Genomic DNA, 15,985 nt, shown 5'->3' on the forward strand with positions numbered 1-15,985 from the left:
TACAGAGGGATGCGTTTTCTTTCCCAAGAGGCTCAGAGTGCTCACCTGGTGGCCGTTCAGGTGGTGCTGGGGAGACAGATGAGAAATGTCCCCAGACTGAGGTAGAACTGAGCAAGCAGCCTAGGTCTTGAATGACAGAGCCTTTGTCCTTGAGGTCCTGAGCAGCCACCTGTTGCCCAGGGCTCCACCTGAGCAGGTTCTCCAAGCAGCATCCTCTGTACCCACCGAGGACAGCTGTATTTCTTCATGTTCCTTCTAGCTGATGAGGGCTGTCCACCGCTCTGTTGGTCATGATTGCCACACAGCTCTGCTGACAGTGATGAGGGTCAGGGTGACTGTCCCAGCTAGCTTCCCGAGGCTCTGTCCTCACAGCCTCCAAGCCTGTGCCTCTGAATGCAGTACTGCACTGTTAGTCATTTCAGGGCCCCTGGCCAGATACCACTTAAAGGTTCACTCAGTGAATAAAATCAGTTCCGCAGTTTGTCTTGGTCTTGGTGGACAGATCTCCTTTAGGCAGCCATGGCTTTCCATTGAAGCTAATATTTACCATCAGAGTTTCAGTAAAGGGAAGGGTAAGTTACCATGTGCTTGAGATACTGTGACCTCTCACTGCACTCACTGACACACGGTCATTTCTAAAGGAGCCAGCAGTTGGCTGACAGCAACAGAATGCCCCCCTTAGCTCTGCAGAGCAAACAAAGCACCACTGGACATTTGGTAGCTTCTTTATTGGTTTTAAATACTATGTAAGTGCTGAAGAAACATAAAATATGAGCATATTTTATCACAGTGGCATTAAGAACAAAAGGTGTGATGAACTAAAATCTGTCTCCACACTAGAAAGGAGTGGGAATCGTGGTAAAGTCCGCATCATGAGCAGAGCTGTGATTCCTGGTGGGCATGGGGATCACAGAGATAGTTGTGTGTGTGAGAGAGATGAATTCTGGGGGGATTTTGGCAATGAGCAGGAAGCCTGGGGCATGACTTGTGGGCTTCTGTGGTGCAGATGTTGGCTTGTGAGATGAGAGCACATCTGTCTCCAGTTTGAGAACACACACTGGTAAAAGGCTCCAACAGTGGGTCACAGCCCTTTGGGGGTCGGGTGATTCTTCCACAGGGATCACATACCAGGTATCCTGCATGTCAGGTATTTATGTTACAATTCATAACAGAAAAATTACAGCTATGAAGTAGCAATGAAATCATTTTATGGTTGGAGGAACTGTTTTAAAGGGTCATGACATGAGGGGGGTTGAGAACCACTGGTCTACAAGGTTTCGTTTGGGAGTTTTAGGAGCATAAAGAAGGATTTCAATAATTTCCTAGCTCATGTCCTTATCTTTACAGTTCTCTTTCTGATATAGTAAATATTGGTTGAGGCTGTTACATGTATATATTGCTGCAAGTAGGAATTTATTCTGCCGATCTCATTTTTAAATAGTTCACAGCTCCTTTATTCTATAGACTCTGATATTCAAAAGTTGATATTTCATCTCCACATATTTCTCAGATATGTTGTATGTAGAGTTTTTGTGAGAAAGAGGCTAGATCTGCCACTCTTCAGTGTAGGCCCTACCTAGTGGCATATTTTGTGACTCCATTCATATAAGACTTGAAAATGGTGACAGCCATACAGCCATAGACACAGTTGTGTCTCTGATCACTAGGTGACTGTTACAGTCTGTCCTAGTCAGGGTGACCATTGCTGTGATGGAACACAATGACCAAAAGCAACTGGGGAGGAAAGGGTTATTTCACTTACCCTTCTTGGTGACAGTCCATCACCTAAGGAAGTCAGGACAGGAACTCAAACAGGGCAAGAACCTGGAGGCAGGAGCTGCTTATTGGAGGGTGCTTGCTCCTCATGGTGTTTTAACTTGCTTTCTTGTAGAACCCAGAACCACTGGCCCTGGGTTTGTCCCACCCAGGATGGACTGGTCCTTCCCCCATCAATCACTAATTAAGAAGATGCCCTGTAGGCTTGCCTGCAGCTTCATCTTACAGAGGCATTTTCTTCATCTTATGTCATCTCTGATGACTCTAGCTTGTGTCAAGATAATGTAAAATTAGCCAGCACAGGTCTGTGTCTGAAACATCATCCAAGGGCTTACAGTCTAAACATGCAGCAACTTGTTGGGGGATTTTCAAACTCCCATATCCTTTAGGGAGGAGGTGAAGCCTGGCTGGTAGAAAGAATTAGTTCCCAAGGCATGTGCTCCTGAGGCCTGTGCCCAGCCCTGCTTGAGATCCCAGGTTTCTGTTTTCTGGTTTGTACCTTGTGATATCACTGCTATGGTCTCCATCATGCCATCCTTACTGTGACATGTGAGATTCCTCTGAAACCACGAGCCAAGCAAACCGTCCCTCCAGCGAGCTGATTCTTCCCGCTGTGTTCTGTTTTGGTCACAGTGACAGGAAAATAACTTGGTGAGAGGGAAGGAGGAAGAGTGATCAGGGACTGCGAGCTAAAGGGCCTGAGGTGATTGAAATAATGAAAGCAGGCTAAAGTTAGTTGGTAATAGTTGCTCAGATTTGTAAATCTAAAAACCATTTAATGATACCTTTCTTTTTTTAAAAAATGAAGGGATTGTGCAATATGTAAGTTTACTATTCCAATACAAATACTTAAAAGGAAGGATTGATCTGTTACTTTGGCATAGTCCTCTTGGACCCATCATCTTAAACTTTTAATTTGTTTATTTTTGGAGGCAGGGGTTGGGAGGGTTGTTCGAGACAGAATTTCTTTGTGTAGCCTGGACTGTCCTAGAACTCAATTGGTAGAACAGCCTGGCCTCAGATTCAGAGATCCTTCTGTCTGTCTGCTTCTGCCTCTGCCTGCTGAGATTAAAGGCTGTATACCACTATACCCTGTATATAGACTCTTTTAACTTTTTTTTTTTTTTTTTTTTTTGGTTTTTCAAGACAGGGTTTCTCTGTATAGTCTTGGCTGTCCTGGAACTCACTTTGTAGACTAGGCTGGCCTCAAACTCAGAAATCCACCTGCCTCTGCCTCCCAAGTGCTGGGATCAAAGGCGTGCGCCACCACCGCCTGGCCGACTCTTTTAACTTTTAAAAGATTTTTTAAAAACACATCTCTTCCTCCATGTGCATGTTCGAGGTTTTAGATCTCCAGGTCCTCTTGGATTGCTGCAGGGTGGTGTATCATGGGATTATTTCATCTTAAAGCCTGTAGCATACTGTCCCGGGAGTCAGGGTAGGAGCTTAGGGCAGGAGGAGAGGTAGAAGTTTTGGAAGAACTTACTCACTAGCCTTCTTTCCATAATTTCCTTAGCCTGTCTTCCTCACAGGCTTGGGAGCCCCAGCCGGAGGTTGGCGCTTCCCACACTGAGCTGAGCCCTCCTTTGTTGATCATCAGTCAAGAGAGTGCACCACAGGCTTCTTGCCCACAGGCCTGTCAGGGGCAGCAGAGTGGGGAGGCATTTTCTCAATCGAGGCTTCCTCTTCTAAAAGGTCTCTAGCGTGTGTCAAGTTGATATAAAACTAGCCTGCACAGTCTGTATGATAGTTTCATGCAATTTAACTATTTTGCCCACATACTTTTAGTGATGTTTTTTTCTAATTAGTGAAGAATGAACAAATTAACTATGTGAAAGGAGCAATTAGAAATGAACTTGTACATTTGTGAACAGGGTCATAAGATAAGGTGTCTGATCAGAGTCACCGACGACTGTCTCGGGGCAATGCTGGGAAAATGCACCATGGGCTACAACAGTCTCTTATGTGAAGCACAGTTTTGGATTATTAGCATTAAAGTGCACGCGGTACGAAGTGTGCACATTAACGTGCATTAAAATTTATTAGCAGCTAAGCTTTTCTGAGCAGCTCAATTCTTTTCTTCCTTTTTTAATTAGAGGGAGTTGATGGGACCTCTTAAAATCACCAAACTGAGCCTAAGTGGCCACTGGAAACTAGGTTTTCTTTAGCAGGACATCTGTAAAGGTGACTTTCTTACCTGGGACCTTAGCTATGTGTGCAGAGAGTACATGCAGCCAAGTGGGTGTCTGTCCTCTTTAGTTATGAAAACTGTATAGCCTAATGCAAAACATGTAGAATAACAGTGTAAAGTTCTTATACGGTATTGAAATAGTATAATATTTTATTTCCTAGGTTTTACCAATTCTTGAGATTTTGTATCATGTTGAGGAAAGAAACTCACACCATGTCTATATGGCCCTTATAATCCTGTTGATCCTTACAGAAGACGATGGCTTCAATCGGTCCATTCATGAAGTGGTAAGTCTCCGTAGCTGATGACAGGTGCAGAACAGAGGGGCTTCTCCACAAAGTGCATTTACTTGCCTTGGGGTTTCACCCACTCTCCTTCTGCTAGAGTGTCTGGGAGGACTTGGAATAGAAATGGTGTTTTCTTCCGGTTCATAAACCAGTATAGTGTTCTTTACCCTCCTTCCCTGCTGGACAGCTGTTAACCACTGTTAAAACTTACCAGTAATAATAGATAACTCATTGTTCTTCTCACATGTATATTATTCTCATTAGGATATGTCTATTGTACATCATGCTGGGTTACATTAGGATATTTCATATGAAAACACAATATATTTTGAGCTTTTCCCTCATTGTTCTCCTAGGACAGTTTTACCTATGAACTTGGGGGTAGAGGGTTGGGCTTCCATGACAGCTACCTGTCCCCACTGCGCCGTGTCCTCTGCCCTGTGCTCCCTTTGCCACGGCCTCAGCTTTTGTTACTGTGTTGTAAATTCCGGCCATTCTGACCTGGACAAGGCATAGTCTCTTTGTTGTTTTGGCTTGCATTTCTCTGATGACCAGTGAGGCTGGACAGTTTGTGTGTGTGTTAGCTTTTCTTAGAATTATCTATTCACATCATCTGTCCATTTACTAATTGCATTGTTTGATTCCTTGTCATTTAGTAGTTTGAGTTCTTCCTATATTCTCAAAGTCAGTCTTCTGTGGGATGTCTGGATAGCAAAAACTTTCTTCCTGTAGGCCGTTTCTTCACTCAGTGATGACTTTCATGCACTGAAGTTTTTTGCTTCCTGAGAATAGGACCTTTGTCACCTGTGATTATTTCCTGAGCAGCTGGGGTCCTGTTCAGGGAGTCCTTGCCTATTCCTGTATGTTGAAGTATTTTCCTTCTCTCTGTTTCAGAGTTTTACATTTGATCTATTTGGACTTAATTTTTTTGTTCAGGGTGAAAAATTGGGATCTAGTTTTATTTTTCAATATCCAGTTTTTGCAGCACCATTTGTTGAAGAAACCATATTTTCTCCAGTGTCCATTTTTGATATCTTCATGAGATATATAAATACCTATATATCATATTCTGTAAAGTTGTCTTATTTATATTATTAGTGGGTTGGAAGAATTCTTTATATATTTTTGATCTTGTGCTTTTTTCCATTGCAGTCTGTTAATATAGTGAAATACACTGATGAATCTTTTCATTGCTATTAAAGCAGTCCTCCCATTCCTGGGATGACACCATGATTGGTCATGATGTGTTAATTTGTAGTATGTATCCATATACTGTTTGGTTAATCTTTGAGTTTTGTTAGCTGTGTCCTAAGGAACTTGCATACTTTTTCTAAGATAACCTTTATTGCCTTGGTACTCTCTGGCAGCTCTGAACAGCAGCAGGAGAACCTGGGTGTCTCTTCTCACTCAGATGCCGGGCTCCTGGAGCTCCTGCCTCACCTGGTTGTCTGTAGAGGTTTTTTCCTCTGTTGAGAAGGTTCTGCCTCTCAGCACCGACTCTGACTTACTTTTGCTTCCTAATCACTAAGCTTTGTTTGTTTTTTTCTGTTCCTTTTATCTGTGTGCTGTGTCTATTTCATATCATTTTCCATTTACATCTTTGTCTGCTAATGGTATCAGTAGATTTCCTCTTGATTTCTGGACCTCGTCTTTTCTCCTTCATCTATTTAAGAAAAGAGAAGGAAGTCCATTCATGCCATTTGCTTAGGAGAACTGAAGCTCTCAGCTCACCTTTTCATGGCATAACTTACCTTCAGAGCAAAATGAACTCACAGAAAATGGTAGACATACCCTTTCCCAAGGGAGTCGTTTTTATTCAAACTTTTCTTCTTTATTACAGATATTAAGAAACATTACTTGGTATTCAGAAAGAGTCTTAACTGAGATTTCCCTGGGGAGCCTCCTAATTCTGGTGGTAATAAGAACCATCCAGTACAATATGACCAGGACTCGAGTAAGTATCCCATGGCTATTTCTCTGCCTTTGTGGAGTGAAGACCATATCATAAAGCTTTAATCTTATGAAATGCGATTATGAAATGCGCTAGAAAATAGAAATTTAATCTCATAGAATGTGCTAGGAAAATGTGGATCAGCACTTAGCATATTATATTGCTGTGTCTATCTTAATACTTAGTGGCTGTTCAATGAGATACACTTGGCGCGCAATGGAAAGCAGGCAGTGAGATTGGAGCTGCTGCGTGTGCTTGCTGGACTCCGGACTCTGCTTTGCCCTTTTAAAGCAACAACAAAATACCTAGAGATGAGAAGAAGGGAAAATACAAATTTAGATCAGGAAGAAGGTGCAAGAGGCTGAGGCTGTTGCTCGACTGGCAGTGCAGCTGGCACGCACCAGCTCGGCTCTAATCACAGCACGCCTGTAATCAAGGCCATCCTCAGTTGTAGAACGGCTTGGCTTGGCTTGGTTTGGTTTGGTTTGATTTGGTTTCAGCAGGATCTTACTGTGTAGCTCTGGCTGGCCTGTACTGGCTCTGTAGGCCAAGCTGACCTTGACTCAGGTCCAACTGCCTCTACTTACCTAGTGCTGGGGCTAAAGGCTTGTGCCGTCATGCCCAGCATATATAGCAGATCTGAGACCAGTGTAAATAAATTACATGAGAATCTGTCTTCAAAGAAAAACAAGCCCCTCCCCCAAAGTCCAAGAGAGCAAAAACCTTGAAAAGTTGGAAAAAAAGAAGGCAAGCAATTCTGCTGACCTCTGGCACTTTAGACTTAGCCAATAGAAATGCGTTACCACGGAGAGCAGCATGCAGAACTCATAGGTTGTTTACTTAATATTTTTAAGTATTTCTGTCCGTGGGGCTCGTGTGGATAGCTGTCCCAGTCGTTTTTATTTTGTTTTATCTGAGATTGTAGGAGGCGGTGGCTGTTTTAGGAGGGAGAAGTCCTTGTGTGCTGGGGAGATGGCAGCATGCACTCCCTCCGTTGCTGTGTGGTGGGAGGGTCTGGAGCAGCACACCACAGAGGCATCACTGTTCCTGCTGCAGACGGCTTCAGTATTCACACCGTGGCGATGATCATCTGGATTGTTCAGTTGCATGTCCGTTGCTTCCATGGGAATTTGGAAACAGTTTGACTTCTTAGATTGGGAACTAGAGAATATAGATCCTGGGTGCTCTTCTGGCATTAGGGCCGTTGGGTGTATGTTGCTTTTAGTTAACCTTCCTTGAAGTGTGGAGAAGATGCGGTCGGTGTGTTTTAATCTTGCTCTCTCTCCACAGGACAAGTACCTGCACACAAACTGCCTGGCGGCTTTAGCAAACATGTCAGCGCAGTTCCGCTCCCTCCACCAGTACGCTGCCCAGAGGATCATCAGGTAAGCACAGGCTTGAAGCAGACACTGAGCTTTGCCTTCTGGGTGGTCTTTTAAGACAGGTCCTATGCCAGGGTCTTTTCTAAACACGTGCAAAAACGACAGGTTTTCCTCAGATTCTCACTGCTTTAAGAATACCCGGTTCTGTTTTGTTTCCTAACATAGTTGTTGAGCAGAGTTGATGGCATTTGTATTTGGTCCTTTCATGAACTAGAGTGTTAGGTCTCATCTTAGGTTGTTTACTGGCTTTCCAGAGACATACGCACTCAAACGAAACCTCAATCACTGTGCTAAATATTTTTTATAAAGCACCACTCTACACCTTCATAGTTTTCTGTGTTTGTCTTTGAGGGGTTTCACTTTTAATTTTGGTAGGGTTTTGTGCAAGTGCTGTACCACTGAACTGCCGCCTCCTACCAAGGATTCCCTCCGTGGCTGTTTAACTTTGCCACAGCAGTTACTCCTGTTATTAACGTAAATTTGTTCTATTCCCATTTTGTAAGCTACAATCATAGGCCTGCAGAGGTGCATCTTTCCTGGAGGCTCAGTGGGAGGGCCTGCTCGCCAGATGTTAGAGCGCCTTGCTCCTTGCTTGTGCTCTCTGCTACCATCAGGAGTGGGTGGGTGGTTGAGTCCCTGTCTGATCTCATGGCTCCAGACTCCTTTTTGTGGTACTGTCTTCCACTTAAACATTGCCTAGGCCCTACCTCACAAATCCAGTCAGTCCCCTTCCAGCCTTAATAACCTTACAGAATCATAACTGCATGCTCCTTTTGGCCAAGTATAGTAACATATTAACATTTTCTGAGGAGCTATGATTTGGCCTGCCCTAACATTTGTCACCCAGTTCTTTAAATGTAGGAAAGTTAATTATCAACTCATAACTATCACTTGCGGGCTTTTCTTATGCATATAGGTATTTTTATTTTCCAGTAGGTGGCTCAATGTTGTCTTAGCAGTTTTCATGGAAGCTGTAATTTTCTTCTTTAATTCTTACTCTTAGGACAGTGCAGAATTTCTCTGACACTGGTGACTGGACCCGAGGCTTTGCTCAGCTTATACATTGGTCCCACTGCTGTCACCGGCCCTTGTCTCTGGCCCTTGGGTTTTATTGGCATAGGGTCTCACCATGATCCCAAGCTGGCCTTGAATCCACCCACAATCTTCGTGTCTTGGCTTCCTGAGTCCTGTAATTGCAGGCACGCGCCATCACCCCCAGCGGCAGTCAGTTTGGTGTGTCAGACTGATACTGATCCCAGCTCCACTTGGCTCATGTGTGCCAGTCTTATATTCGACCCATGTGTCTGTCCATTTGCTGACCTGGGCTTATTTCTTGTATAATATTACTTATTCATTCCCCAGAATATCATGCAGTATATTTTGATCATCTTTATCTCTCTGACCCAGCTCTTTCCAGTTTGTCCTCCATCTCCCTACTCGGCCAACTTCACGGTCTCCCCCTACCTTTGTAAAAGCGTCATTGAGTTCAGTTTGTGCTGGCCAGTGAGTGACTCCTGGGCGTGGGGCCTGCCCTGGAGTGTGGTTGACACTGTGGAGTGTGTATCACACTGTTACCTCTCCTGGCCAGAGTTCCTCAGCTGGGACATGGGACTTTGGGGACTTTGTGACCACCTTTTCTTCTTCTGTGCTGGGATTTTATCTGGCTTGAGCTTGCACAGGTCTTGCATGTTTTCATAATCATCTTGAGTTCATACATGCATCTGCCTGGTTGTATCCAGAAAAATTTGGGGTTTTTTTGAAGTCATTCGCCTTTGACTCTCAAAATTCATCTGCCCCCTCTTCTGTATAAGATCCCTGAGCTGGTGTGTGTGTGTGTGTGTGTGTGTGTGTGTGTGTGTGTGTGTGTGTGTAGACATCCACTTAGGGCTGAGCACTCCAAAGGCTCTTATTCTCTGCACATTGATCAGTTGTGGGTCTCCAGGCTAATTGCCATCTACTGCAAGAAGAAGCTTCTCTGGTGAGAGCTGAGCAGTGCATTGGTCTAAAGATGTGCAGTAAGACATTAGGAGTCGCTCTAATGCTGTATCCCTTTAGGGGAATGAATGGCCATAGTAGGTTTTCCTCTAAGGCCATCTATCTAGCCATAGCCTTGTTAGCGGTGTGAGGTATGCTGACCTGGGCTCAATTTTGGTAACTACTCTGAATTAAATTCTATTCTTTATCTGTTTTCAGAATTCAGTAGAGACTATTTTACATTGACTCACAATAGAATTCATGTCTGCTCTTTGTACACGTGACTGCAGTAGGGTGGGACATAGTATGAGATTGTCTGGTTAGCTGACCTTGTACTAACATGAGCTTTATTTCTTACCAAAAATATAATTGTCACCTCATACCCTGGAGTCTTCCTGCTATTCTGAGTAGCCCTTAGTTTCCAAGAGTGAACTTGTACCCCTGGCTTTATTCCAGCATTGGGAGTTTAATGGTTCCTGCTGCTTTGTGGTCCTTTTCTGTCTGTATACATGGAGTTTTGCGGTGGCTTCAGATTGGTTTTCTTATAATGAGTATTTTCTTTTTCTTTCTTTTTTTTTTTTTAAGATTTATTTATTATTTTATCTAAGTACACTGTAGCTGTCTTCAGATACACCAGAAGAGGGCATCGGATCTCATTACAGATGGTTGTAAGCCACCATGTGGTTGCTGGAATTTGAACTCAGGACCTTTGGAAGAGGAGTCAGTGCTCTTAATCACTGAGCCATCTCTCCAGCCCATAATGAATATTTTCTAAGGCCTGTCCCATATGCAAATTCCAAATGAATTAGTTCATAACTTAAGTTCTGGTAGTGTGTTTTAGATAAAGTTAAACACAATTTCCTAGATGTAATAGTTAGAAAAACATTACCAATAAAGGCAGTATGCCCAGTTTTTTTGTAGTCCCCAAAATAGAAAATAAACCAAGATAAGGAATATAGGTTAGATGTGTGACGTGGGAGTGTTTAGATCCTGTGAATGGTGCTTACTTTACCATACTGGGTTTTCTTTTAGCAGTGTGTGAATGAGGGATTGTGTTAAGTAATGTAAGGTATATCAGAACCGATGATAAGGATCTCGCCCTCAAATAATTTGTAACTCAGCAGCAGATGTAAGGATCTGTCCTTGTGTGTGTACGGTATAAAGAGCTTACATAGACAGGAATGCTGTAGCAGAGTAGAATTCTTAGCATGGGAAGAGGCGGTTGGTCATAGAACGGTGAGAAGACATCACGTGAATAGATGAAGCAGGGTGATGACAGCAGACGTTAGATACTGAAGCTCTGGAACACATCAGTGACAGCCACCAGGGTGAGGGTAGGGTCACAGTGAGAAAGGATCCACATGAGAGCCAGCAGTCCCAGTCCCAGGAGAGAAAGAGGACAGGTGAATGACAAGGTGAAGGACAAGAGAGAATGTGCTCAACAAACAGTATAGACTTGTATTAACAGGTCCTTATACAGACCACCACTGTGTGAGTACATAGCAGTGAAAAAAAAAAAAAAACGGGAAATAAATTTACACAGTTCGTTCAGTTGCCATGCTGTGGACATACACAGGTTTAAAAGCAAGAAGTAAGATGAGCTGGAGACTTGGGGAGGACCTCAAATGTTCAACATAGCAGTGAAGGAATGAATTGTAGATGGGACTGAGACAAAGAAGCTATGGCTTCATAGAGTGACCCTCATTCAGTGATCACGTCAGAACAGGCAGATTGGAGCCAGTTCCCAGTGCTGCTGCTGCCGCTGCTGCCTGTCTGAGCTCTGTATCTGAGTGGCTGCTCTGGACAGTGCATCCTTGTGATGTAGGAAGGCGCTCACTCTGCAAAACTCAGCGCCATCTTCAGATGCTTTGTCTGCACAGTGAAGTCTGGGTCTTGAAACCAAGATTCATTTTCTAAGGAAATGCTTAGAGAATACAGTTATAGCTTTTTGTAACTGAAGAGAACTCGTTTTCTACCAAATGTTTATACGTAGGGTTAGATTGCAAGGCATGGGAAGGACTGAGAAGCCATAGCTGTGCAGAGTCCAGGGAGTTGGAGAGCCATCCTGCTAACCCTTCCCAGTGAGAAACTTCATGAATGTATTCTAAACTCTCTTTTAGGAAAAGTCTATACAGCTTTATATATGCCAGCTGTAAAACTCAGAGGAGCCAGTATTTTATGTGACCTTCAACAAGATACAAGAGTCACATGTTGCTATGATGCTATGAGAGGATTTTAATGAAACTTAAAATCTTCTTAGTTGGACATAAATATAAGCAACAATTTCTTGTGGTGCCCAATTTGTTCATATTTGATAACAGTAACGCCCCCCCCTCACACACACACACACACACACACACACACACACACACACACACACACACAAATTCTTAGTACCCTAGAGAAGTCACAGCAGATGTGATCTGTGTTTTGATTAACAGATTTACAGATTCTTGAGAAAGTTTGAGAGGAGCATCTAATTAGTGCGCCCACTGTTTGAGGTGAGTGATTTGTCTGTACAGGAGTAGGTTATGTGTAAGGCATTATCGGGAAAAACAAACAAAAGAGACTGCATGCATTGCCGTTTATTTCCTGACTTTAAGAATTTCCTTTAGCCTGGCATGGTGTCGCACCCATTTGATCCTAGTAGTCAAGAGACAGACATAACATAGATCTCTGTGAGTTCAAGGCCAGCGTGGTCTACAAAGCAAGTTCCAGGACAGACAGGGATGTGTAGAGAGACTGTCTTAGAAAACCAAAAACCAACCAACCAAAACTAAAAACAAAGAAAAGTTTCCTCTGTGTCTCGTACCCACCAGTTCCTGTTTCTGGCTTCTACACCACGGATTACCAGGCATTTCTCTTCAGTATCTCATCCTGTCTTCATCTTTTCTCCAGGAAGCCACCTACTGTACACTCATAGGTGGGAAACACCTATTGATTTGTTTATAGTCAAGATCTGTCTCCATTGTACTGTCAGTTCAGTGTAGTGTAACAGAAACTAGAGCCAACTGTCAAGGGTTGGGATATCGGCTCCAAAACTTACCAGTTGTGGTGTCTCCAAAACTTACCAGTTGTGGTGTCTTGGAGAATATCTTTAACTCCCCTCTGTAGCATGTCCCCCCAACTGTAAGATGCTGTGACAATAGTGACTGTTAGAATCGGAATTCCCGGCAGGTGTCTGACTCCAGCAGTTGCCACCTTGCCAGGTCTGTGCATTCTCCTGGCTCCAAAGCAAGCAAAAGTAAAAGTGAAAAACAGAGCAAGACGGGGTTTATGAAAATGGCCGTCCTGGGAGGAGAGTGAGCGTTACGCTTTAATGGCGGAGGTTTTGGGACAAGGTGAAGTCTGCAGTCATTAAATAGTTTTGCCTAAGAGACATCTGGTTGATCTTTTTCTCTATTGAGAATTCTGCAGGCGGCTCGAAGGAAGTCCTTATTGCTTGAGGGGACAGCCCATTTTCCCTGGTTGAGGATGTTCTCAGTAGGAGCAGGTGTGTCTGCGAGGCTCTGCTGTTTGCAAATCCAAGCTGACTTGCAGGTTTAGCACAATATCTGAAGACCTTTGGGCCCTCTTTGGGTCTGGAAGAGATTGTTGTAAAGACCAACAATAAGGGTGCCTTAGTTAAGCTGGGCATGGTGGCGCACGCCTTTAATCCAAGTACTCAAGAGGCAGAGGCAGGAGGATTTCTGTTAATTAGAGGCCAGCCTGGTCTACAGAGTGAGTTCCAGGACAGCCAGAGCTACACACAGAGAAACCCAACCCAGTCTCAAAAAACAAAACAAAACAAAAAAACCAAAACAAAATTAAAAAGCTGCCTTGGTTACCTTTCTCCCCATCTCCACTGTAGAAGAGGGACGAGCTGGGGAAGATGGTGCGGCCTTTCAGACTGAGTCTGCTTGGATGGTTAAAGTTTGCGTGCAGAGTAAAGCTGGACTCTGCCCAGAGTTTTTAAGATGAAGAAGATAGCAAAAGGAAGATGTGGATATGAAATTTTTATCTTGCTGTTAGTTGCCCTGCAGACCCCAAGAAGGGATTGGTGCCATTTCTAAGTCTTTAATTCCCCCTTCTGTTTGAGCAGTTTTCCACCTCAGGAAAGTGGGTGTCGGCCGTCTGGCCGTGTGTTAGAGCAGTGAGTGAGAAGGTAGCAGGTCCTAGTGCTTGAGACAGGCAAGGGAAACGGGGCCAGCTGAAACCTGAGAGCAGCGTGCATGCCGTCGGAGGCCCACGGCAGCAGCATGCAGTTAAACACTGCGGCGTTTCTGACCTTCTGACATCGCAGTGTGACACCGTCACAGTCTTGACAAATGTGTGATCAACAGTTTTGTGCTGGTTTCTCAGCTGTATGTGGCCCCTGGGCCACAGGTTGGGCACATCTCAGAGGTCTTGTCCAAGGTACCTGGTGAAAGAAAGGGCTTTGCTCTCAGCTCTTCCCTATCCCTTCTGGCTTCCATTACCTTTGCAAGAGATCCACTTTGTACCACAGGCTATCCTTGAACTTGCTGCATGGCCTGCCTGGGATGAGTTGAACCTAAGTCCATTCTCTTTCAGCCTCTCAAGTGCCCTGGTATCTTCTGATAGTCAATATTTCCGGAAATGATGCAAATGGTGATGCCATTGGATGTAGGCAGAGGTTTTTGATAGTAGCAGTTTACTTGAATGGGTGGGTCTCAGCAAGCTCCTGTGAGGGACTCTAGAGCTCTAGCCATCATAAATGTGCAGTATTTACCAAATCCCAGCAGTGCGTGTGATCTGACTTTTTCATAGAGAATTCACTTGTTCTTCCCCAATGCCTGGGCACAGACAGGCTCCAGATTCTGCCTTGCTGTGGTCTCCGATGATCCTCGTTTGATCTTGGCAGAGCACTAGCCAAGGAAGGAAGGAGAAATGTTTGTCTTAGAAACCTGGCTTCCTGTACTTCCTGTGGCAGTGGTACTTTGAAGGCAGAGAAGTTTTTCAGGGAAATTTGGCACGGCTTGCCTTTCAGTTTAGTCTTCTTAAGAAGTTACATTAGGAGCATTTACAGTTCCCAGTTGGAAATTTCTAAGCTTTTAATTGAACTTTGTGACTGTGTAGAGAGTTGCTGTATCATACAGCAGTGTCCTGGCAGGCTTGGTGGGACATGCGAAAACTTCATAATTGATTTAAATTCCAGTTTAGACGGCTGGCACAAGCAGAATGTTTGCTTTCAAAGCAGGACAGTGCCCACTTACCCGAATCTGCTTTCTTGTAAGTAGAGACCTCTGTGGACAGCCTTGCCCTGTGGGAAATGAACCATTAAACTAGCATGCTTAGAGCTCTGTAGATTGTAACATTGCATGGTAGAGGTGCATGGTCTGCGACCCTTAGTTGTGTATTATCAAGCACCCAGTCCTGTCTCATAAGGACCAGGGATTTTATTTTTACCCTACTTTTAAACCAAAAGGATGACCTGTCATAGTTTTGTGGCAGTCTGATGCATCGTCTCTTTTCATATTTATTATAAACGATTGTCACTAAAGCAGTAGGGGTGAGTGTCCTCATACTGTCGTCTTGCTCTCCATGCCCCCAGTGCAGCTTACAGAAGGTGGGTAAGAGCTGCACGTGCAGTGTGTTGTATTCTAGGACTGGAGCCCTGAGTGTGAGACTCCATGGAAAACAGTGGCCCTGATTCACTTCTGTTACTGTGACAGGAACACCCTGACAAGAAGCGGCTTAGGAGTGAATGGGGGCCTTTCGCTCAGTTCCAGCTTACAGTCTGTCGTGGGGAAGTCAAGGCAGCAGGAATTCAGCATCGCTAGTCAGGAAGGAGGAGGAAGGAGGCGTATGCCCTCTTGCTTGCACTTAGCTAGGTCTCTCTGTCGTCTTTTAAAATAGGCTTTGAGCAAAATGTCCAGCTTGACTTCTAAGGGAGGCATCCTTGCTTTGTGTGACAGCAGACTGCCCCCTGCCGCAGAGAGAGACAGACATCCATGACAAGACAGTTCACAGCAGCAGGCTGCTCATGGCTCTGCTCTTTAGGGGATGCCTCCCAGAAATCTTTCTTTGCTGTGTATTTCTGATGCTAGTGGAAAAGGCTGTCAGTGTTTTATGGGAAACTTGTCATGTCCCCTGTGGCACCGTGGGGTTCCTTGGTGAACCACCCAAGAAAAGAGTGACCCTCTGGCTGCCATTATTGTCCAGAGTAGTCATTTGGTTGATCCCACTTGGACTCTCTCTTACCTGTGTATCCATTGGATTTACGTCTTGGAAACTGAGTGGCCACATCAGTCCCTTGATTCCCACCCACATGGATCCTTATGAATCTCTAGCTCACTGTTGGTGTTCAGTCTTGGAAGCCTTAATCTAAGTGACCTTGATAGATCCAGGATATTTTGAGTGAAATATTATATTTGGTAAAAATTATATTGCATCATAAAATTACAGATTTTTTTAAAACCTTTAA

The 15,985-nt window shown here is 44.2% G+C and overlaps 1 protein-coding gene and 1 long non-coding RNA gene across 7 annotated transcripts in view; one reads left to right on the forward strand and one right to left on the reverse strand.

The window, feature by feature from the left end:
- Positions 1–15,985, forward strand: part of Dym (dymeclin) — a 268,268-nt gene that overhangs the window by 100,631 nt on the left and 151,652 nt on the right. For all 6 annotated transcript variants that reach the window (XR_386014.4, XM_006526218.4, XM_030250594.1 and 3 more), the window contains 3 exons: positions 4,129–4,254; positions 6,095–6,208; positions 7,496–7,590. Coding sequence is in view for 5 of the 6 variants with exons in the window: in XM_006526218.4 (XP_006526281.1) it covers positions 4,129–4,254; positions 6,095–6,208; positions 7,496–7,590 (335 nt within the window). In the remaining variant the exon portion in view is untranslated. The remainder of the gene's footprint in view (positions 1–4,128; positions 4,255–6,094; positions 6,209–7,495; positions 7,591–15,985) is intronic.
- On the reverse strand, positions 11,006–12,759 carry Gm52344. The gene is made up of 2 exons (XR_003952616.1): positions 12,633–12,759; positions 11,006–11,485 (listed from the first exon to the last, which is right to left on the reverse strand). It is a non-coding gene; the product is annotated as a predicted gene, 52344 (long non-coding RNA).

The sequence above is a fragment of the Mus musculus genome, chromosome 18 (genome assembly GCF_000001635.26).
Source record: "Mus musculus strain C57BL/6J chromosome 18, GRCm38.p6 C57BL/6J".
NCBI classification, from domain to species: domain Eukaryota; kingdom Metazoa; phylum Chordata; class Mammalia; order Rodentia; family Muridae; genus Mus; species Mus musculus.